The sequence below is a fragment of the Canis aureus genome, chromosome 29, assembly GCF_053574225.1.
Source record: "Canis aureus isolate CA01 chromosome 29, VMU_Caureus_v.1.0, whole genome shotgun sequence".
NCBI lineage: Eukaryota > Metazoa > Chordata > Mammalia > Carnivora > Canidae > Canis > Canis aureus.
Window position 1 is genome coordinate 5,946,338 of NC_135639.1, and position 25,059 is coordinate 5,971,396.

The following is a 25,059-nucleotide window of genomic DNA, read 5'->3' on the forward strand; positions in this document are numbered from 1 at the left end:
ATGAAATAAGTGGATCATGCCTCGGAACTCCTTGTACTATTCCTCAATTGTTTTTGATGAGAGAAGAAGTTTTAGGGCATTTATAGGCAGTTTCCAAAGCAAATCCTGTACACAGAAAAAGGAAAACAGACTCGACGCTGTGTTTTTGGCACTCTTCACTGACTGTTTTAGGAACATATGTTTAAAATAAAAACCCTTAGAAATCTCTTCTTGGTGTTCCAATGCTTTGCCTGTTTCGGTTTTTATTTTCTGAGCAATTGTTATTGTTACAATTAAATAATAATAATATTTTTTAACGTTGCCCTGCAAGCAGGCAGGCCAAGGCCACAGGAAGTTGAGATTCTAAGCACCTGGCCGTGTGGTCCAATGGCCTCTGGGTAAAGCGGCCTCCTGCAGGTCGTGTTTGCCGCTCGATGGTGTCCTCTCCCGTTTGTGAATGCGCCATGTCCTTGTGTGCACTGTCCTGTTTACTTGGTGTGGTCCCTTGTCAGGGGATGGAGGAGGCCATGCCATCATGTTTCTGACTATTCTTGCAGGACTCTGGCCCTGACAGTGGTCTCCACCTTCCACCCCCCACCCCGTGGCCCTGCCAGGTCCCCCTGATGCCCACCCGGTCTCCACCTGTCCCCACCCATGGCCCTGCCGGGTCCCCTCGATGCCCACATGGTCTCCACCTTTTCCCCACCGTGGCCCTGCCAGGTCCCCCTGACGCCTACCCGGTCTCCACCTGTCCCCCGTGGCCCTGCCAGGTCCCCTGACACCCACCCGGTCTCCACCTGTTCCCCCCCAACCCCGTGGCCCCTGCCAGGTCCCCCCAATGTCCGCCTGGTTTTCACCTGTCCCTCCCCTCGTGGCCTGCCAGGTCCCCCGATGCCCACCCTGTCTCCACCTGTCCCCCCGTGGCCCTGCCTGGCCCCTTGATGCCCACCCAGTCTCCACCTGTCCCCAACCCCCGCCGTGGCCCTGCCAGGTCCCCCGACCCGCCCGTCTGGAGCCGACCTGCCTGGGCCGGCCCGGGCCGTGGGTGCCGCGGCGTGGAGCCCCCCAGGGAGCACAGGCGGCCTTGGCCCCCGAGCGAGCCATTCCATGCGAAGCATCCGTGGCAGCTCATCGCGGCCCCCCTGCTGCCTGTCCCTGGCGTGTCCCAACTCAGTACCGACCCCGCCGCCTTCTTCCCACCTGGGCAGACAGGACCCGCGGTTTGCCCAGCGTGGCCGCCTCTTCTGCTGTGGAAGGTTCAGGAACGGGGCGCAAGGCCCGGAGCCGGGCGGGGAGAGGGGGAGCCCGGGGCGCCGGTTCGTTGGGCCCCCTGAGCGGAGCCGGCCGGGCCCGGTCCTCATTCCCGTGCAGGACGCCCCTGGCGACGTCCAGGACATCTTCTTCCTTCCAGAAATGTGCTCCCTTGGTGGCCTGGGCCTGGAGGGCCGCAGGGCACCCGCGCGGCCAGGGAGCAGCTGTGCTCCAGAGGCTGATTGCACCGGGCGGCGGCGCTGGGTCCGGGGGACAGGGTGGCCGCGTGGACCGAGCCCACCTCACCGGCTTCGTGACCACCCGGGGAGCCCCTGCGGGCTGTGCCTGCGAGCAGGGGAGCGGGTGGCCCCGAAATTGCCGCTTGGTTGCCTCTCCTTCCAAATCCTAGGCTGTCTCTGAGGAGACCCTCGAAGAACATGCCACTGCCTTGCTCCTCATCCGATTTCCCCCTAGAGTAGCACCCACGGGTGTAGTTGTCCAGTGTGGACGCCACACAGCACCGTGGCCAGGTGATCGGCAGGGAGGGCCAGATGGACGCCACGCGTCGCCGTCCGTGGTACCCTGAGAAAGGCATAGGAAGACTGTGTGACCTCGCGGAATCACAAGCCACTCTCGGACCAACCCCACGCAAGGAACATTCTGTTAAACATCATAAAAGTCAAAGAAAAGCGGTAGAAATGTTCTCAGCCCGAGGAGGCTAAGGGTGACGAGTACAGGGTCAAGAGCAAAGGGAGACCGAAAACACCCTGAGGCCAGCTCGTGGTGGATGGCTGCAGACTCTGCGAACGTGCTCCAACTCCCACTCTCACTGGGTAAACCCGAGGGCAGCTGAATTATTTCTCCAAAACGCTAATAAAAAGAGGCAAAGGGACCCGACCGCCCAGAGCAATACCTGATCCCAGACTGGATCCCACCCTGGAGGAGGAGCGAGGTCGCAAAGAGCACCGCGGAGTCCACTGTGGACGTGAGGATGTGAGCGCAAGAGGAGGCCGGGCCCCCCCACATCCGTGCCGCTATCACGCGGGGGACACGCGTGCTCATGGGAAATACACCCCAAGGCACGGAGGAGTGAGGCGTTGGTGTGCGTGACTTACCCTCACATGGTCTAGAACAAAACTCGGGGGGGGGGGCAGTGAGGAGGGAGATCGTGAGGCCCAGCGAGCAAAGGCCAGCACAAAGGATAAAGCAAAGGGAATAGAACATAATGGACAAATGCTGCTTTTTTGAAACGTACCTTCCTGGGCCCAGGCCCCCCCAGGGGTGACTCCCAGGCCTAAGATGGGTCCACGCCCCTCGTGTGTTCTGAGGCTGTGGCCCAGGACCAGAGTCGGAAATTCCCCTTGTGTCTGGGCCCCCAGACCCACATTTCTCAGGAATGTCCTCCCAACGGCCCCAGAGACTCACCCGGCATCATGATTGTTCACACTTTTGTTCCTCCATTAACTTTAAAACCCTTTTATTCTGAAACCTTCTAACCGTATTCTAGAGGAGAGAAAAGAGTATATTAATCCTCCCACATCCCAGTGGTTCTCAAGGGTTTCCCACCCCCAAGGGACGGGGGACAGTGTGGCTGGAGGCAATTTGCCCATCACAGCTGGGGATCCCCCCGTACTGGCCTGTGGAGGCCACAGGGGCTGCCAAACATCCTCCAGGCACAGGACAGCCTCCACCTCAGTTACCTGGTGCCACCTGTCAACAGAGCCGAGCTTGAGACACCTGCCGCCTGCCCTGCCCTCCCCCACCATGACCCAGAGTCATTCCATTTCAACACGTGGCCACACCTGTTCCTTCTGTCCGCCCCCATTCTCAGAGGTCATTTTAAGCCGACACCAGATACCATGTCATTTCCCCTCCGCACATCAATATGCGTTTCTGGGATAATGTGGAATTTCCTTATGAGACCACAGTGCCACTGTCACACCCAGCAAAATGAATAATAATTCCCTGGGACTGGTACAGATACAACCAGTCCAGATTCACATGTCCTGGGCCAAACAGTGACCCCGCAGGGAGCCAGCGGAGATGGGACTGGTTCCCCCTGGAAACGCCCACCCCTCACGGGGAAAAGTAAAGAGCCCCGACTTGACATTTTGCACATTTTCTAGTCTGATCCGTCTCTACAGCCTTCTGACATATAGGGTACATTGTTGTTTTGTGACCCCCAAGAAGTGTTGATTAATTCAATAAGCTTGTAGGTGATTATGGTATTTTTTCTATGAAACTATGTAGGAAAGATTACTGAAGCAGACCACTGTAAATTACATTTTTTAATCATTAAGTTGTGTCTTCCTCCTCCTCGATATAGTTAGCTGTTTCTTTCCCCAGACACATGGAAAGATTTCAGCTTTTAATGAAGAACTCCTTTCTGGAGCATGTTTTTAGAATATGAGTTTAGTAGCACATATGATGTCACCCCAATCCCCAAGTTTGCGTGCAAGATGGTTGTGTAAAAATGAAACCATAAATCCCATCTGAATTCTGGTTGCTGGGTTCTTTATGGAAGTCTTTCTTTCTTTCTTTCTTTCTTTCTTTCTTTCTTTCTTTCTTTCTTTCTTTCTTTCTTTCTTTCCTTCCTTCCTTCCTTCCTTCCTTCCTTCCTTCCTTCCTTCCTTCCTTCCTTCTTTCTTTTCTTTCTTTCTTCTTTCTTTCTTTCTTTCTTCTTTCTTTCTTTCTTTCTTTCTTTCTTTCTTTCTTTCTTTCTTTCTTTCTTTTTCTTTCTTCTTTCTTTCTCTCTCTCTTTTTCTCTTTCTTTCTTCCTTTTTTCTTTCTTTCTTTCTTAAGAAACCACAGTATTGTCATCTGAGAAACAGATCCACGGTTGGGCAGCCAGAAATGTTGGAAGTGTGTTTGTCTTTTTTTTCTGCCCAAACTCCGTCCAGAGAAGTGAGGTAATGGTCTAGGTCGGGTGCATGCAGTAGGTATCCGTTTTTGCCGTGTACCCAGGATGGCTTGGAGACTTAGAGGTTACAGAAGTTACATCGGGGGGAGGGGGAGGTGGGTGAAGCTGCCTTAGCTGAGCACTGTGAGCATTGTCACAGCTGTGATGCCAGCAACTTTTTAAAAGAGCACCAAGCAAGTCATACCCTGGGAATGCTGATGGCGGATGAGCTCCAAAGTTTTCATAAATATAGGGAGTCACTGCTTCAATCAGATATGAACCAACCCAGCCCCCCTTTCAACGAGTTTTTCCATTTTTGTTTGTGATGCTTATTAAAGACCTCTGTTTGTCGTGACCTAGGGTGAGAGTTTGCCGTGTACTGCGTTAGTGAACAAAATCAACAAGGTAGGGTTCCTATTGCCCTGCCCTGAGGATGATGGCAGTAACCAGTATTCCCAGCCATGTCCTGACTAAACCCACTCAAGTACTCATGGAAAATCAGCTGTTAGAATTAGCCAAACTCTTCTTAAACCTGGGGGCTGGAACTGAATAAGGAAGTAAGGCACCATGAAAAGTGCTTCTTTACCCCTGGAGAGCCCATGTGGAGGAGGCAAGTCGTTCAAAGGCCCAGCTGTGGGACTATTGATTGGTTTGGCTTTTATCCTAGAGAAAAATCCATCAATGGCCCATTGTCACTGGTGTCTGCTCTTTGGTTCTTCCCTGGAGGTTCCTGAAAGCATTAGGTCAAAATGCAAAGCCCTTTCAGATATTTAAAAAAAGAAAAGAAAAGAAAAGAAAAAGCCCCATTGCTGATCAGGTAAGTATTGAGAGAAAAGCTACTGGGAGTCAGAAATACTCACCTTAGGTATTACAAGGACTTCTTATTGTGTTTTCTTTTAAAAAGAAAAAAAAATGGAAAGCAATACTTCCTATGAAGAGCACAGCAACCAGAATTCAGATGGGACTTATGGTTTCATTTTACGATTTTACATTTTACAGCCCTTCGTTGCCCCAGAGGTCCGTTCTTCTCCACCGGATCTCTTACAGACATTGGTGCCTGTTGGTGCTGGCAGAAATCTGTGGCTTTTTTGGGATCTCTGTGACTCAGCCTCAGGGACGTGAGCGGGCAACAGCAGTGGGCCATCACGGGAACAAGGGTGTGCTTTCACTGACCGTGGCTCCGAACACCCGGGTTCACAGCCAGTAGGCCTTTTGAGAAAAAGAAAAGAAAAAAAAAAAAAAAAAAGAGGAGCAAGACATACATTCCAGAACCTCAGCCCATGGCTTGGTAGTGTGAGCAAGAGGTTTGAGTAGTTCAGTGGCTGGTGGAGAAAACTTGAGAAAGCTAGGGTCCTATTCCCCTGCCATAGGTCACTCCTGGCATCTATCTCTTGGCAGTGACGGGATGGAAATTTGCAGAGCAGAACTGTCTTTGAGTAAGCAGAAGGGAACAAATTTGATCTAACACACATTCTGTGATTTTTGGTTCAATGTAGGTCAGTTTTTAAGAGAGCCCAGCTGGCCAGTCTGCAAGTCTGCCTGGGAGCTGGCTGGCTGGCTTCCTCTGGGGCCAAGAAAACCCCCTCTTTAGCCTCAGAGCACCAATTAATAAAAGTTCTTCATCGAGCAGTGTGGGTGAAGAAATCAGGCTGAGCCGCATCCAGCTTTCTGTGGAACAGCTTACCGGGTCATCAGACCTGCAGTGTGGCCGGACTCCCAGCCTTGGGCTCCGTGGAAATGCCCGTTCACACCAGCAGCCTCTCAGACTCCAGCTGGGGTGGGTAAGGTCCATACGTACCAGACTCATTTCATTTTTCATTTAAAGCTCTACACCCAAGGATTAAAAGGTGTTTGGCTTTGGTGGTTCCAAATTTGGCCAGACTTTCTTCATGCTAAACATTGAGAAACCGCTCTTTGAAGATTGAAAAGGAAAAGCAGTGTATTTGCTCCACGGTATGAACAAAAGGCCAGATCTGCTCTATGATAGAACCTTTGAGTATCTTTTATCTATCAGATTTTGTGTGGTTTTGGTGGTGGTGGTGGTGGTGGTGGTGGTGGTGGTGGTGGTGGTGGTGATAGGTTTATTTTTCGGAGTGGGAAACAATGCCTCATACCCTAAAAGAGCAATAAAATCAGTAGTGACTGGATTGTCTATGAGTGCCTTTGATGTATTTTTCTCATTCTGTTCATTATGTTCCTTCCAAAAATGTTTATTGAATACCTATCAGATTGCAGGCCCTAATCCAAGGGCTGAAGATACAGAGGGATTCAGACAGATGAGCCCCTACTCTCATGGAGGATGCAGAGCCTCAAACAAATCATCAAGCAAATAAGCAATAAAGGGCAGTGAGCGCTATAGGAACAGGCCAGGTCACTGCCAGAGTGGCTACGAGACGTACCAGATGTGGAAAGGGACAGGCAGAGAAGGCTGCTCCAGAAAATGTCATTTAGGGTAAGGGTTACTATTAGCTGGCCAGACAGAGAAAGAGGGAAGAATGTTCCAGACCCAGATGAGAAGGGTGGAGGCCTTGAGAAACCAAAGGAAGTCTCCAGAGCCTTAGTGAGGTGAGCTGGGCCTGTGGACAGGGAGGTGGGGTCCATCCTCACTCCAGGATTTTAATTGCACTCTGGGCTCTGTGCGAAGGGAGTGGAGGGTGTTCAGTGGAAGGATGACACGATCTGATTTCCACACAACTCTGGCTGTTGTGTGGAAAATGGATGGCGATGGAACAAGAGTGAAAACAGGAGTCTGACGTGGAGGCTGTCACAGAAGGCAGGCCAGAGAGATGATGACTTGGAACCAGGAGATGGGGGTGCTTGGGACAGAAGCTGACGGGTTTAATGATCCTAATAATTGCTCACATTTATTGAGCACATAATCTGGGCCAGGTGTGTGTACAAGCATTTAACATGTATAATTTTCACAAGAACTTTACAAAGTAGGTCCTGTTATCCCCACGTTAGATGAGGAAGCTCTAATACAACAAAGGTCAAGTTTTATGCCCAACGTCACAAAGAAGAAAGAGGTGGAACCAGGTTTGCCATTGACCACCATTGCTGCACTGCTGCCAATGATATATTTTGAAGGTGGATTTGTCTTCTTGTCAGAATTTATATTACCTGAAAATATATTAGCCAAGGCATCCTGCAAATATTGACTGGGAGCCAGAAACTGGACAGGAGATGGGGCCTCCAAAGTGAATAAGGAAGACCCACCCCAACCCTCACATCACTCACTTAGAGGCACTTCCCCTTGGCTTTCATCCCCTTGTGCACCGAATTCAGTTGTTCCATCTGGTCCTATGTTCCTTAAAATAATCAACCAGGAATTCATTGGGCTGGGGAGTATGGAAGCATGCATGTTTTTCCACATACAGGTGATGACCAGAGGCTGGTCATGAGGCTGGGTGTAAGGTGTGATAGCATCCAACAACCTCACTCTGTTGCCACCCTCTGTGACCTTGGACAAATTTCTGAACACCTCTGAGCCTCAGTTTCTACATTTATGAAATAGTCACCGTTAAGATTTAAAGAGCCACTAGTTAGAACATGTCCTGCCACGTTGTAGAGCACATGGGTACGCTGTGAGCTGTGGCCATAGATACCACTTGCATTACAGGGCACGATGGGCAGTTAGAACATGAGTAAGGGTTGGCTTTGCTGCTGGGGCCAAACCTACTCAACTGGTTTCAGATAATGCTTAGCACCAAGGCCCCACTGTTTTTACCCAGATCTCTACCGAGTCTATAACTGTCCCTGGTGGCACATGTAATCCATTCACCCTGTGGATGGATGGCGTCATCTGAAGAGCCCCAAGTGATGGTAATAACATATTTCGGTATAAATGCCCCATGATTTAATCCAAAATTCTATGTATTTGTGGCAAAATGGAAGCAGTACATTAAGAAATTATTTTGCAGGGAACATAATTGTCCCCTACAGTTGCTAAAGTGCTGTCTCAACAGTTTTATCTATTATAGTTAGTGAAACTAAATGAGAAAGAGCTGGGGAAAGGGATTTTTTTTTTTTTTATTCTGGCGGTGGGGGGAAGTTGTTTAATCATCTTGAGTATTTTAGCAAATAGAGAATAACAAAAGAAAATAGAATATAAATGCTTCATTGTTCTTTCAGTTGTACGGTTCTAAATAGTTAGGAGCCCAAATACCAAAATCATAACCAAGAATAATTTGAATTTTGTAGCTAAATTGGATGGAGTGCTATGAGAGACAGCACAAGCCCCATTTTGCAGTGTGGAAAAAATTATTTCAGGAAAAGATACAATATGATTTGCCACTAATTTTTCAAACTTTAAGAACCACGTGCTGACGTTTCTTCCTGGCGAGGCAGTGCCAACCAGTGATTAGGATGAGGTGGACTCTAGGTCAAACAGAGCCAAGTTCAGTCTCCACTGGTTTGGCTGTGTGGCCTTGGACAAGTCCCCTGACCTCTCTGTGTGTTTCCCTCTTCCCTGCCAGGCAAATAGTAACTGTCCCTACACCACAGGGTTCGAAAGTGCACTTGAAAAGCAGGTGTCCCAGGGCCTGACATTCTGTAAACAAACATCAGCAGGGAGATGGCAGTGCTGGTGAAGACGACAAGTCATAAATGGTCATGGTGATGGGGCTTTGCTTTCACTCCCCAAATCAAGAAGCCAGAGCATCAGTTGTTTACCAGGATGACTTTCCCTAAAGGAGAACAGAAAGCATAACTATTTGCAAGGACTAGGCTCTGAGGAAGTTCAAGCAAAGCCGAGACACAGAAAATGCCAGGTCTTGGATTCTTCTTCTTACTTTTCATTTTCCTTCTCTTATTTCATACCTCACTGCACCGTCTTTATAGAGAATTATTCAGTTGTCTGATCTTGCCATGAAAGAGTCCAGAAGAGCCAATTATATAAGCCTGAGGAGTCCCATGACGGCAGCCAGTGCAAAGTTTTCACTGAAAACCAGGAGTTCTTTCAGGGTATGAAGCATCCAGTCTGGGTACATATTGGGTTTCCTCGCGATATTTTCTCAGTATTTATTTCGCTCTGCTTGAGAAATAGATCATTTTCAATAATGGATATTCATTTTAGTAACTGGGAAAATCCTGATTATGATTTTTAATTATGGTTTTTATTATGTGTTATGTTTTATTGAAGCTCCAGATGCTTTATCCCTCATATGAATGTATTCAGAGCTATATTTCCAAATTCTTATAAAGAAAACCATTACCCAAATTTATATATGAACGATTTGGTAATTTGGGGAATAATAACTTGTAGCGAAGTAAATCTTCAGCAGAAAACTGGGTTGGATGCTTCGAATACCAAATGGGTTTGCTAGAGAGATCACAAGTGTGTGTGTGATTTAATTGCAAAGAGTATCTGTGGTGCCTGCTGGTATAATTGACAAACAAGAGCTGTCTTGCGATGCTTTTGCATGAATATGCTGCGCAGAATAATTAAATCCTTAAACCATATGTATAGTCTTCAAAGAAATAATAGGAAAAAGTTGACATGTCATCAATGAGTTTTCCATATTCTAAATAATTGATGCCAATCTCTTAGCCTTCTTTCCCCTCATTTAAGCAGTTCTGAAATTGAAATTGGTGACAAGTTGTCAAGGTTGGTCTTGACGACCTGACAACATTTAGAATTCTTGAAATAACAAGGGAGTGAATGTGACCAGCCCCTACCTCCGAGCCCCTCCAGGATTGGTGACCACAGTTTGGAGCCGTATTTCTTTTATTTTTAATTGATCCAATTAGTTTGAGCACATTCTGTCCAAATGGGGTTGCTTTTCTCTACTGATGATTCTGCGTTTGTCATCGTTTATTTATGAAGCGCTTCCTGTGTGCTAGGCTTTATGTTGGCTTGGGGATACAGGTTCTGCCCCTTAGCTCAACCCAACGTGGGAGAAGACAAGTCACCAAGAAACAAGGTAGAGCAAGGAAAGTCCTGTCACAGAGCCTGGCAGACACAGGAGAAGCATTAATGGAGGGAGGGCAGAGAAAGGGATCCCAGAAGAAAAAATAAGTAGGTGTTTCATACTGCTCTCCTATGCTCTGGGGAATAAAATATGTCATTGTGATGAAATCCATCTCATTCCAACTATATAACTACATTATATAACAGTAAATTTAGAGTGGGATCATTTCAATATTAAAAAAGGCAATTTGGGGGTAATTGTTTTTTATTTCAATACACAAATCATTTCAGAAATGTGAGAAATTTTATAAGGAAAAATGTTATCTACACTGCAGTGCCTTAATGTAGATCATAAATGATCATTTCCAGCCAGGTGTACCCAAAGACTTGGAAATCAGAAAATACAGTGCTCGACTGGAAAGGACAAGTTTTTCTCTGTTCCCCTGTAAAGAAAGCAGGTGCTGTCTGAGTGTCTCCATCTCTGTCTTCACTCCAAGCCTCTCCCTAAACCGTAGACTCAGGGAGTCAGTGGTCTGCTGGACATCCAAGAGCATGTCTGCCAGGTACTTGACGCTCAACATGACCAAGCAGATCTCACCATCTCCTTTCCCTCCTGTATGAACTACTACCCATCTCAGTTGTTAACTGAGGTTCCCAATTCTGTGCCCTTGTCTGAATTTCCCAGCCTGAAGGCTCATATCTTGCTCTGGCCGTTTGTTTGGAGGCTCACAGCAGCTTCCTGCTGCCCTTTGTTTCCTTCTTTTTCCTTTCCTCCCATGCCCAGGGTGGAGCTCAGTGTGGGACTTTAACTCACAACCCCGAGATCAAGACCTGAGCTGAAATCAAGAGTCAGATGCCTAACCAACTGAGCCACCCAGGTGCCCCTGTTTCTTTCCCCAGAAGTCTTATCTACATGGCGGTCAGAGTGGCCTTAGCTCCAAAGCTTATGTCTGCTCAGGTCACTGCCATGTTTAATGGCTCCCTATCACACAGAATAAAGTCAGCAACACTTGCAACTTGTAGGATTAGTCCCCAGCCTACCTATTTGAGCAACAGTGTGTCTTCCTACTTCATATTTTACATTCCAACAAGTGGAACTCCGCATAGCTCCACATTTCCCGTGCCCATCTCCACTAGCTTGCTCTTCCTGTGCCTTTGAGGATGTGGTTACCCCTATCTAGAATATTCTTTTCCTCATCCCTCTCCATTTCCCACCTCACTACCCCCTCTCAACTTTATTTCTTCTTCCCATCTTCCGTGACTCACTTGGGTACCACCTCCCCCAGGCTGGCGTCTGGGTTAGAAACCTTTCCTTGAACTCCCCCAATGCTTTGGGCACATCTCTATCATGGAGCTCTCATCACTCCTTGGGTCTGTCCTTCACCAGATATGATGAGTTTGTGGGGTGTCTTATTCCCAATGTCCAGCACAATACATATTAAATGAGAGAACATTGAGGTGTCACTTATAATAGGAAAACGTATGGAAAGTAGCAAAATCAACTCTCGGGCATTTTATTTTCTGGTGAAGAGAACAACAGAATTCTGTGTTAGATCAGCTCATCTAATAAGCAGAGAAAAGGGACGTGACGTTCTCATGAAATTATGCATTCACCTTCTGTTTTCATTTGCTGACACAGAGGATCCATCTAATTGGATTTTCTCCTTGGGGAAATCTAAAGGAAATGGGCCCATTGCTATCACATTTCCAATACGGCCATTGTCCACCTGCCTCTCTGTTTTCTCAAGGGACCTTTGACTTCTAGCCCTTTTAAATTAGACACATATCTCAGAAAGCCTCAATCAACCACATTCGCAGTTTCAGCTGTGGCTTCTCAGCAAATCATGGTTCCTAAGAAAGACACAAGACACAGGTCACCTGGGTTGGGAGGGGATAGCCCAAGCCAAAAAGACTATGCCTACAGCATCCTCCTGAAATTCACTCCTTCACCCATCCACCCACCCATCCACCCATTTGTCCATCTGTTATTCTACTTGACACATTTTTGTCCGGCACTTAGCAAAGCACCTGCTGTTAGATGGTGCCATAGAGTGGTTAAGAGTGCAAGTTCTGCCCCAAAGCCACTCAAACGTCACCACAGATGATGTGACCCTGGGTGAGTCACTTAACCTCCCTGTATCTCAGTTTCCTTGTTTAGATTGGGACAAAAAAAATGGACTCTAACCCAAAGAGCCAGATACTAGGCACAATCAGGATTAAATGAGATGTATATCAGGGGCTTGGCACAGGGCCTGGACTGAGCATGGGGCCGCAGTGATGAGCAAAAGAGCCCTCTTCTGGGGCTTATAATCTTAGGGGGACACAGACAAGGAAACCAAAGGGGTTCTATGATGTGGGGAGTGGTGGTGTTGGAGGCCACTTCCGGTAAGATGATCAGGGAAGGCCCCTCTGCAAAGATATTTAAACTAATACCTGAAAGATGAAAAGGAGCCAGCTCCATGAAAAACCATGAGGAGGATGTTCTGGGCCCAGGACAGGGCAAATGCAAAGGTTCCAAGTGGGATAGATAGGTTGTGAAATGTTCGAGAACATGCCAGGAGGCAGTGTTGGCTGGGGTAGACTGAGTCACAGGCAAGCAGTCACGGCGTGTTGGGAGGGTAGGGTCGTGAGCACCTGGGAGAGCGTGGAAGGCATGGGGAATTCATTCCAAGCACAGAGGGAAGGCATTCAGGGCTTGGAGCTGGGGGGTGCATGACCCCAAAGTGGGATCTGGACAGATCCATCACTGCCCTCAGCTCCTCACAGCCTGAGGCAAACGTGAGGTGGACTGTACAGCACCGAGAGGAGATCCAGCACAGAGAGCGACGTGGGTCCTCTTGTGCAACGTGTGACCCGTGGACACCCAGGCCCTGGGGCCCCGTGTGGAAGCACAGACCCATGGCTTGAACGTTCAGAGGGTCCCCAGAGGTCATGGGAAACTCAGGCAGGAGCAGGTCTGGCGTCCCTGAGTTCTGGGTTCCTGGCCCTGCCCACAGAGCCAGAGCGTCTGTTCTGACTGTGTGCCTCCCTCCCTTTGAGAAGGTTAACACCCACAGCGCCATCCCTGGGCCTGCACTCAGGGCCATTTCTTTCCCAGATTCTAGGAGAAAAACTCAAAATGGAGTGTCACCAGTGTCTTAGCTTAGGGGACACGCTCAGGCATTACTCAGCGGCCAGCCTCCCCCTCTTTCGACAAAGGAAACTACAGTGATACTGAAGAACTCTCTAGAGCTCAGAGTATGACTGAGATATTTCTGTTTAAGTGATGTTAGGATAACACAGAAAAGAAGTAGAGGTATTTTTTAATTCTTTATTCAAATTCAATTTAGTTAACATAGTACAGTAAGTTTCAGGAGTACAGTTTAGTGATTCACCAGTTGCCTGTGACACCCCATGCTCATCCCATCCCGTGCCCTCCTTTGTGCCCACCCCCCAGTTGTCCCATCCCCCCCCCCCAGTGACCTTCAGTTTGTTTCCTAGAGTTCAGTGTCCCTTACGGTTTGTCTCCCTCTCTGATTTCATCTTATTTTATTTTTCCTTCCATTCCCCTACGTTCATCTGTTTTGTTTCTTGAATTCCATGTACAAGTGGAATCAAATGGTTGTCTTTCTCTGACTTATTTTGCTCAGCTTGATACCCTCTGGCTCCATCCACGTTGTTGCAAATGGCAAGACTTCGTTCCTTTTGATGGTTGCGTAATATTCCACTGTATACAGACACCACATCTCCTTTATCCTTTCATCTGTGCGTGGACATCTGGGCTCTTTCCATAGTTTGGCAATTGTGGACATTGCTGCTATAATCATTGGGGTGCAGGTGCCCCTTCAAATCACGATGTTCATGTCCTCTGGGTAAATACCTAATAGTACAATAAAGCAGTAGGTTTTTAAAGGTTTTTAAAGGCAGAAGTATTCATGGGTCTTTGTACAGAGCCACATTCTGAAACCCTACGAGTAATCTTCCTGCTGGTATACCCCAAAATTCCTCTTGTCCACAAGTTTGCTGACTGTCGTCTACCAAAGCTCATGTTCTCCCGTTCCTGGCTTTCCTGGCAGATTTTCCATGTCACTCACACGTGAAGCGTGTCTTCTCCTTGGACAGCCATCCAAACTAGCTTCCAGTTAGAAAGCCTTTAAGTGATATCTGTTTGTAAATTACAGCATATAAAAGCTATCTCTGTTAGAAATTTTATCTCCACAAATTCCTGCGTATATTACAACTCTATGTATTAGGTTCATTCAAAGGAAGAATTTAGTATTGTCAGGAGTGGAATTACTAAAGTATTAACAAGATATAAGTAAAATAATAAAATTATGAGCAAACAGCAAATAATGTAAGTAATTATAATATAACTGAATTCTCTTAAGTGTTTCTTTATCTCCTCAATCTGTGATCATGGAGCTGACCAAAGCCGCTCCTTCACCAGGAGACTGAGGCTGTTGCAGGCCTCACCTCCTGCAGGCCCTAGCTCCTGGCCCCTCCTCAATGGCCCCTGTGCTCTGTGCCTCCTTCCCCTGCAGCTGTGCCCTGCCCCCTCTGCATCCCCATTCCTCCAGCCCATCCCTTTACATGACCCTGCCCTTTGACCCCACACCCCATCTCTCTGCTTCCCTTCAGAGCCACCCTCTGGAAAGATTCATTGACGTGTTCTGTCCCCATCTCCTTGGTCTCCCCAGTCGCTGCCCCTCCCCAAGGTCACCATCCTCCCACACACACCCCCACCCGCCCCTGCCCATCCCAGCAGGGTTGCGGTCTCCCTGGCCCTGAGCCTGTCCAGAGGTTCCTCTGACAGCTCGTGAGAGGGACACTTAGGAAATGGGGATTTGAGACCAAAAGGAACAGGGACGTAACCTCCCCCAGCACCATCTGTGTATTCCTGAGCAGAGTGAAGGGGTGGGGGGCACACAGGAGGATCCATGGCCCTTTATCCGTGAGTGTGAGAGATGGTCTGTTTTGCATTTTTGGCACACGCTTCTCCAACACCTGCTGGTAAGTAGAGCACAAGTCAGACCACTGTGAGGGTCTAACTGACTTAAGTCAGGCATATCCTAAATATATCGGAATCCATGTAAACCAGGGAGATTGCTTTCAGCTCTGGACATGGCTGGGAGAGAAGCAAGAGAGATGGGCTGTAAGGAAGATGTTCCTAATCTGTTACATCCAGAACTTCCCACTGCTGTCTCTTCCCTGTTTGTCAGCGCCCTGGTTACCAAACCTAACTCTAGCCAACTGAAGCAAAGGAGGGGGGTTTATTGGGAAAAGGGAAGGGGGCAAAGCAGGTCTCCAACACACCTGGAAAGTCTCCGCCTTACTCCCCTCTGTCAGAGCCTAGTGGTGGCCACGGTCCCCTGGGCAGCATCCTCGTAAAGCAAGGGACCAGGCTGAGGGAAGCCCTACTGAGTGTATTTTTGGAGCTTTGAGAACAAAGAGGCAAGACTTCTTCCCTGGAAGCCCCAGCTCACAGCATGCTGTGGTAGAGATTTGTGATGGGCTCGCTTGGGTCCCAGGTTCATCTCTGGTCTGGAAGTGGAGTGACCCCAACATGACCAACTGCGTGAAGCTCATTCTCCGAAGGGGCGGCGGGCGGGCAGGTTGACAGCCACACTGGCAGGTGCTGCACCTCCTGCAAAGCTCAGTATGTAAAACAATCCTCAACTCCTCATTGCCGAGGCAGATACAACCGGGCTCCATGTCGGAGGGCCCTTCCCCATCTTGCACCAACGTGACTTCCCAGATTTCAGACTTTAGGCCTCCTGGCCTTGCCATCCTCTGCCTGGAATTCCCTCCTCCTACCCCCTCTCTTGCCTGGCCATCTGCTGCTCCATCTGCAGGTTCCCTGTGTATAGCCTTCCCCTTCCACAGTATCCCACCTGCCTTATTCCGTTCCCCCAGTAAGACTGTTCCTACCTCTGTGGCAGCCTTGCCCATGCTGAGCGGTGTTTCCCGTGTCACCGCACCAGGCCACCATATCCTTATTTATCTTTGTATCTCACCAGCTGGCACCACATCTAGGACATAGTAGGTACACAGGAAACATTTGTCATAGTTCTGTTGAAAAGAATAAAATAGCGCATATTACAAAAGAAACTGCAAAATAATTTAAAACCTTAAGAAACTTGTGCTTTTACTATCATCAGTGAAGATCTAGTAGACCACATACAATTTTAGTTGGGATAAATAGGACTTTTTCTCCCCCTTTCAATTTATCGTAGAAATTCAATACTTCAGTGTGTCCGAAATCATTTTTCCTTACCACCTGTAGCACTGCTTTTAACATTTCATTGTTGTTCTAAACTCTTCTTTGACATTTTCATAATGACAGCTATTTCTCTCCCCTGAACAAGTACCAGCAGGAGCGATGCAGTGAACCCAGAATTATTTTCCCAGCAGGTGGCTTAGCCATTGATTCTAGATGGCAGAGCCTGGTGACTGCCAGGCAGGTGATTCTCCCAACCTGGAAACCTGTACATGCGATTTGTAGAAGAGCGTGTGCTTGTGTGCATGCTCTAGCATGCACGTGCACATGTATGTATGTGAGTGTGCGCACACCAGAGAGTGTGCTGGAGGGCTCTGCACGTACTGTGGGAGCTATTGTTCAAAGCACACACGTCTGAATCCCGTCATCTAGGTCTCCTCCTGTCTCCTTCCTGAGCAGAGGAAGGTCATTTGGGAGCCTCACTGGGTCATCTGTAAAATAAGGATGGGTCAAATGCTGGCTGCCCCATGGCCTAGAAACTCACAAGCAACATATCAATACAACTCTACACTCATCTTTCTGTGTTGTTTGTATTTTTCCACAGAGGTCTCATTGCTAGCAGTTTCACAGAAACTCATTATCTGCAAGATGGTACTGATATATCCTTCACTCGAAATTACACGGTAAGTCCCACTGCAAGACCACCATGTTACCGTGCTATCAAGTCTGTGCTTAAACTTTGCAGCCATTTTATCCTAGCAAAGTCACACACCCAAGGTTCTTCACTCAGATCCCATGAAGAGCCTGTGCATCACTCAGGATTTGGGCATTGCATTAGAACTCCAGGAAAACTTGGCCTTGGCCAGCTTCACACCAGGACAGTCCTTGGAGATCCAGCTGACCTTGAAATCACCTTCCAATAACTAGGGGATGCTCAGTTAGGCAAATCCTTGCTAGAAAACCTTGCCAAAGTTCAAGATGGCTTGGAAAGCGGTCATCACAAGGCTGAACTTAGCTGTGTTACCCTCCAAGTAACTTGAAGAAATTTGAAGGAAAACTGACTCTGCATAACCTATAAATGTATCCCACCTATTGGAAATGTAACCTACCTATTGTAAGTGTATCCACCATAAATAAATGCATAAGCCATTTATTTATATAAAAGATAAATCCACCATAAATAAGATGGTTCTATATCATGGTTGTTATTATAATACAGCATTTATTGCCTTTTAGCTTTCCTGGTGTTTGAAGTTTTATATATAACATGGACAAGATGCTAATTTTATTTGATCCTTTAACAAGTACTTACTGGGTACTCTCTGTGCTCAGCCTGTGTGTGATTAAAGAGAGGTACTGCCCTCTCAGGACTAAGAAAATTACTTTAAAAAAAAAAAGCTATGGATATTTGTCTTAAAAAGAATAAGCTTAGAAAAAGACTTTACATTTGCAGTCGAAGTATCATCAAGCAACTTTGATTGTCTGCAGGGATTTCTCCCTTCTCTGAACTATGCCAACGCTTGTTTTCTTCATCACATGTTTGGCATGTGGCAAGCATAGACTGATACCTTCGGACTCATAGCAATCTTGTGGAATGACCTGGCATTGATATTCCAGCCTGGTCAAGCTTAAAAGAGTCCAGGGAATCCCTGGAGGCAGAAACAAAGAGGGGATGTAAGCCCAGAGCAGTAGGCTGGTGAGTTGGGGTCATGGGACCACAAAGAGCTACCTGGCACTTGGGATTTGGGACAAGAGAAATGGGCACCTACAACTGAGAGTCCCACAAGAACTGGGCCTCCAGAGAGCTGCTTCCTCTGTGAAAAAAAATGTATGAAAAAAACCCTAGTCCAGAGAAGGGACAACAAAAGGAATTGCCTTAAAAGATCCTGTATTGAAGAAAGATCTCATAAAAAAAAATAGAGAAATTGAAACCCCAGCCAACCTTATAAGTATGTTTGCAGGGGGGTGGACTGGTATTTAAATTTCTAAAACCTGCATAGAAATGCAATTTCCAGTCAATATATTGACCTCAAAAATATATTGGGACCAGTCATAGCTTGATTGTTCTCAAATCAGCAATCCTGGGTCCCCTGGGCTGAAGCCAACCCAAAATAGTTCTATGGAAATATTTCTACAACCCGGATCACATGAGTTGCCCATGGCAAAAAACAAATAATGATGATCAAAATCAAAATTACAAAACACAGTGAGAAAAGCCACTGTAAGTGAGCATCTGTAGACAAGAGTAACAAGAGTATCGGCCCCTCTGGAAATGCAAGCTAATAGAAAAATCAGAGAAAATCGTAAATATTTTAAAGAGAACAGAATAGGCCTAATAGAAATTCCAGAGTGAAAGGGCTCAGTCAGTTGAGCGTCTGCCTCTTGATTTCAGCTCAGGCTGTGATCTCAGGGTCATGAGATTGAGCCCCATGTTGGGCTCCATGTTCAGCACGGTGTCTGCTTGAGATTCTCTCTCTCTCTCTCTCTCTCTCTCTCTCTCTCCCTCCCTCCCTCCCTCCCTCCCTCCTCCTCCTCCTCCTCCTTCCCCACTTGTACACTTTCTTTCTAAAATAAATAAATCTATTTTTTTAAAAAAAGAAAAATTCCAGAGTGAATGTTTAAACAGTGTAATGAGAATGTCCCAGAATTGAAGAAAGACATGCATCACAAGCAGGAAGAGTGCAAATAAATTCTGTCGAGGATGGCTTGTAGTAAAACTGCAGACCACCAAAGATGGATCGTAAAACCACCTGAGAGAAAAGAGACATTTGTGCAAAACCAACAACAGACTTCTTATCGGCAACTCCAAAATTAAAATTTCAGAGAGTCAAGGGGAAATACAAAAATAATAATAAAATACATTTGCACACAAAAACGAGAATTTACTCCTCTCCACTTTTAACAGAGAGTATCTACCAAAGACTCTTGTACTAAGAAAGAAATGGAACATAAGAGACAAGGGTAGGATGTTAGAGGCAAGAGTAAGCCAAATAATTGCATGTGAATAAATCTAAGTAAGCTATTTAAAGTAATAATTACAAAAATAATGACTAAATTTGGATGTTTTAAGACAAGGCAAGCAAAGAGAAGATTTAAAACAGTTTAAGAACTTGTATCATACTTGAAAATAACAGAGATGCAGGTTATAGATTTTGACAACTATCTTGCAAATTTAAGTATAACTCTTAAAAGAACAGAAAAGCAAAATGTATAATTCCAAATAATAGATAGTGAACAAAAACAATGTATCAGCTCAGCAGAGGCCAGGAAAGAAGGAAAAGGATTTGAAAGGCAGAGTAAATATAAAACACAAAATAATTACATAAAAATGAGTCAACATATTATTCTAATTATATGTAAATAGATTGAATCTATTTGTTAAAGTAAAAACAGATTATCTGCTTAAAATTTAAAATCCAGCTACATAATTTTTACAAGCTTCACACTCAACATACAAAATGGTTGTGAAAGGAGTAGAAAATGTGTAGTAGACAAATATTAACCCAAAGAAAGCTGCTGTCATAGCATTCATATCAGACCAGCTAGATCTTAAGGCAAAAAAACATTATTATGGATAACGGGGTTGATTACTTGATGAGAAAAGGAGCAATTCAAAAGGATGGTAAAGTAACTGAACGTATGTGTCCCAGTAAAATAGCCTCAAAACATGTGAAGCAATAATCAAAAGAATTAAAATAAACTGACAAATCCACAACCAGAGAGGGAGATTTAAATATACCGCTCTCAGAAATGAAAACTTTAAAAGATGAGCAGAAATTAATGAAAAGGAAGACCAAAATAATTGAGAGATTCAATTAAGCCAGAAGATGATTCTTTGAAAATATTAATAAAATGAATAAAATACAAATCTAATCAAGAACGAAGAATTCCCAGGGAACAGTATTACAAGCAAAAAGATGGACATAACTATTGTCATTCGGAGATTTTGAGAATTACAGGAATGCTATCAACATTAATAACCATTTCCTTAAAAAAAAAAAGGGAAATCCTTAACACTGTTCAAGATAAAACAAAAATGTAAATATAACCATATAAAGAAATTAAATAAAAAGTAGTATTTTTGTAATCTCCCCCCCTCAAATGACATCAAACCCAAATATTTTACCAGGTAACTTTTACCAAATCTGTAAAGACCAAATAGTTCTTGAGATTTTTTTTTTTTAATTTTCTAAAGGAGGAGAGAGGAACTACAAAACTCTGAAAAAGAGCATCCACAACATGAATATTATAGACTAGTTTCAGTTATAAACATAGTTGCAAAAATCCTAAATAAAATATTTGCAGATCATATCCAGCACAGATTTTTAAAAATACTTTGTGACCAAATTGTACTTACCTGAGGAATGTGAAGATAGTTCAACATCAGTGTATCGGATAATATAATTTAATGTATTAATATCTGTAGATGAAAAGTATTATTATAATTGATATATTTCTTCAAATATAATCTATACTATTTATTATGTAGATTAAAAGAGCTCTTACAGGTGGGAAATATTTCTCATATCTCCCTTCTGTCCCCAAATATCACACTGCATAGACTAAACCTTCCAATACTGATTCATGTAGCCACTGCAGCATCTTGGTTGATGCCACCGAGAATCCATTCATTCTTTTTTTTTTTTTTTTAAGATTTTATTTATTTATTTGAGAGACATAGAGAGAGGCAGAGACACAGGCAGAGGGAGAAGCAGGCTCCCTGCAGGGGAGCCTGATGTGGGACTCGATCCCAGGACCATGCCCTGAGCCGAAGGCAGATGCTCAACCACTGAGCCACCCAGGTGCCCCTCCATTCATTCATTTACTCATGCACTCCAGAGACATTTATTAACCACCTTCTGTGTGCCAACACTGTTAGCCTGGGAGGATATAGGATGAATAAAATACACTCTTAAGCATATAAATTCTTGAGTCCTCCACTTACCCGTTGTATAGGAGGGGTGAGTGTCTAACACGGACACACCCAGAATGTGTAAGATATGGTCCCAAAATTATTTTACTTGTTTTATGTTTTTGGTTTCAATCTCCCCTTCTAGTTTTCCTTTTCTTAGGCAATTTTTGTCCTTTTTTTCTCATTTGGGAAGACAAATAAGAAAGAAGAAGAGATAGAAGACTAGGTTAAACGAGGACCTGACAGCTGCAGGTCTGTTAGGGGCTCGGATGGTGCGGTCTGTAGGCTACAAAGGTAGATGTCTATGAGACTAGCTGGAAGGCCACGTGCCAGAATGCTAACAGTGTCCGTCTCTGAGGGGGGGAAACTCTGTATTTTTCTATTTTCTGTGATGGGTGGGGGGATTATGTTTTTCTTTCTTCTCATTTTTCTACAAAGTCACAGTACAGACAGGCAGATGTCTGCTCCATCCCTTCTCTTCCATCGTTCCTCTGCATGGAAGTGTCCTTTATAGGGAGAAGGGGGTGGGAGCCAGCAGGCCTGAAAGCCCCAGTCCCTGCTCATTGGGCGGGGAGAGCCCATGCTGGGAAAGGCCATGAGTCTAGCCTTGCCGTCCTCCCTCAGTCAGTGGGGGCTAAGCCTTGCCCACTCCCTGCATGGACTCTTCTCAGCAACAGTGCCCTGCATCCCCAGCCTCCCTGGGATGAGCCCCACGGCTTGGCTAGCAAGAACCGAGCAGTAGAGATGAAGGTTGGAAATGGCAGGATGCCTCAGTCCCACCTCGGCCAAAGTTGTATCTTCTAACAGAATATACCAGAAGCCCCTTGTTTTGAAGGTAATTAACTCCCCCCCACCCCCGTCCAAAACCTCCAGAAACAGCAAGCACATATTAGAAAGAGGAAGACCTGTCTTGTATTCCAGCATCTACTTTGTCCCCTTCCTGAGCCATCAGCCGTGTTACTGTAAAGATAAGGAGTGAACAGTCTTCCCCACTAAAGAGAACCCACAGCCCCCGACAGCTGGTCCTCCCAGCAGAAACCCCCTTGAGGAGAGTCCGTGACCTCGTATTATCTTTCGTGGTGAGGAGACAGACGCAGCTTTTGGGGTTTTGTTTTTATTGAATCAGGCTGGAGAACAAAAAAAGAAATGTGCTGACTCATCTTCTTACCCCCTAAAGTCAGCACACTATGAATTTTCCTCCATTTAAGATTATGAAAAAATAAGAACCACTTTTGGCTGTAGTACCCTCTTTTTTAAAATTTCATCTCTCAACCATCAGCGTAAGCTGGTTGACATGCCGCGTAGTGGCTGATATTAATTTTGGAATTAATCGCTTGTCTTTTATCTCTCCATTGTCCTGACAGGCTGAAATATTTGTGGTTTTATCCTCTGCCGGCCACATCTGAGGGAAGATTATGTTTTATATTGTTACTTTTAATAAGGCCTGTGGGAGACGATGCACATGACATTGTGCTATTTGCATCCCAGAAGACAACTCGGGGAAAGGCCAGAGTAACGCTCCAGAACGCCTCCCGAGGGTTGTCAGGGCTGGATGGGTGGAAATGCACACTCATCTGTTGGACGTGCACTAACTGAGCACCTGCACGTGGCCAGACACTATGGCCACCACTGAGGGGACAGCAGGCATTGAATATAGATTAGGCGATGGGGCTAGAGGGAGGAGATTGACATTTTTCCAAGTATCTCAAACCTAATAAAAATCTGTGATAAGTGTGCTGAAGGAAAGGTTGAGGGGCCTCATCTGGTCTAAGGGATCATGGACATCTTCATGGAGGAAGGAGCGCTTGACCTGAGATCCAAAGGTTGAGATACGACTCGGGACGGGTGAGAGACGGACATTCCAGGCTGATGCTGAGCTTTACTTGTAGGCAGGGAAGTGTTTAAGAGTTGTCAGGGGCCAGAACGTGTAGGCCTTGGAGGTCATGGTGATGCATTTGGTTGTTGTGGAGGAGCATTGGGAAGCCATAAGGGTCTCAACTCTGGGGGGTGTCATGACCAGTATAGGCTTTGAAAGACCCACTGGCTACCACACAAAGTGGTAAACAGAGACAGCAAGAGCAGGGATTCGGCAAGATGAGGCAGCTGGCTCTTGTGGAAAAGCCTAAAGCCCAGCAGAGGGGACATGGCTGCTGAGGCCTGGGCCATGGGGATGGAGAAGGGAAATGTCTGACCCTAGATGCGTGAGCCACTCCCAAAAAGGTTCCATTTGTTGTATGTGTTTCTCTTGGGAAAACTTAATAAGACATTCGTTGGGAGGATACCAATAGGAGACCAGTCAGTGTTAAGTGAGGCTAACCATCAGGCAGATGTGGAATCCAATATTTTGATTGTTGAAAGTATTGTTTGGGTGACATCCCATCCATTTCCATGGCAAATGTTTTCTATCAAAAAAAAAGAGGGAAATCTGGGTGGCCCAGTAGGTTAAGATTTCAGCTCTGGTCATGAACTCAGGGGTATGGGATCGAGCCCAACATCAGGCTCCATGGTCAGCACAGAGTCTGCTTGAGATTTTCTCTCTCTCTCTTTCTCTGCCCTTCTCCCTCACCAACTCTCTTTCTCCCTTTCTGAAAAAAATAAATAAAAGGAGTTGAATGTCTGCAGTTGGCTTGGACTAAACATTTCAGGGCAAGTGGATCTTAGGGAGTCAACCTCACCCCTCAACAGTTAGCATGAAATGTATGAAAAGATGACTCTGGATGTAGGAGGGAAGTCGCAGGCCATTCATTAAGTGTAGCAGGTGTGAGCAAAGGCTTGTTATCAGACTCTTGAGAAATACTTTAAAATGGATTTAATTTCCCTGCCTTCACTGTACTCTACACCCATCCAATCCATCCACTCTCCCCACGTGGCTGTTCGGCTTTTCCACCCACTGGGGCACTGACGATATCCCATGGTGACCCTGCCCCACCGCATCTTCCACACTTTCCTTGTCCATGGACCCTTCTGCTCCCAGCGCAGGCCCTGCCTTCCACCACAAGACGTCACAGCCATCTGACCTTATCTCTCCATTTCCTGTATCCCCTGGGTTCAATCCAGCCCCTCTTCCTGGCTCAGCAGTCCTGTCCTTCCAGAACATCTTTCTCTTTGTGCCAGTTCCTGTTGCACTTACTTTGATCCTCCTCGATCATCATCAGTAGCTTCCCCAATGCCCCCTCCATCGAGTCCAGACTTCTTAGACCAGCATGCACATTCCTCAGAGGTGATGATATACCTCCTTCTTCATGTGTGCATCACTCATTCATTCAGATGCTCACTCGACAACAAACATATACTGAGTGCTCACTATGACGCCTGCTAGCATTAAGTGAGCACCAGGGATATGCAAGGCATAGACGTTTTGTTGTTTGATCCTCCCAATAAATCAGTGTTTGCTATTTTTACAGCCAGATAAGGAATCTGAAACCTAGCAGAGTTAAGTAACTAGATCAACCCCAGAGCTGATAAGAATTCAAGACCATGTAGTCAGACTCTAAAATTGGAGCTTCTGGCCACTGTGATCCTGCCTGATTCATTTGGAACAGAACACAGAAGGCTCTCTGTTAGGTGTTCCTGGCTGTGGTAATGGAATTAGTCTAGAAAACTGTAGCAAGGTGGATTAGGGAATGGACTAGCATTCGTTTGAAAGGAGACACCCAGCAGATGCTTCTGGGAGAGAGCAGAGGATGTCCTGTGGAACTGCAGTCCTGGGACATGGGAGAGAAAAGGCCCAACAGCCCTCTGGGAATTCACTAAGTGCATCGCTCTGAGGCCCAACTGAATGGAGATCAGTAAGGGTCCAGTGCTTTGTGGCCGTTCACAGAAGGGAGGAGGACACAGTCTCTGTGAGCACAGTCTGACTACAGACGACATGACGGGCCCATCGCAACGATACTCTAGGAGCCAAACAACAGAAG

The 25,059-nt window shown here is 46.1% G+C and overlaps 1 protein-coding gene across 1 annotated transcript in view; it reads left to right on the forward strand.

Moving 5' to 3' along the window:
* The window catches only part of ADAM12 (ADAM metallopeptidase domain 12), a 331,885-nt gene that overhangs the window by 187,350 nt on the left and 119,476 nt on the right, over positions 1-25,059 (forward strand). The window contains exon 4 of the mRNA XM_077877237.1: positions 16,838-16,916. Within this exon, the coding sequence (XP_077733363.1) occupies positions 16,838-16,916 (79 nt within the window). The remainder of the gene's footprint in view (positions 1-16,837; positions 16,917-25,059) is intronic.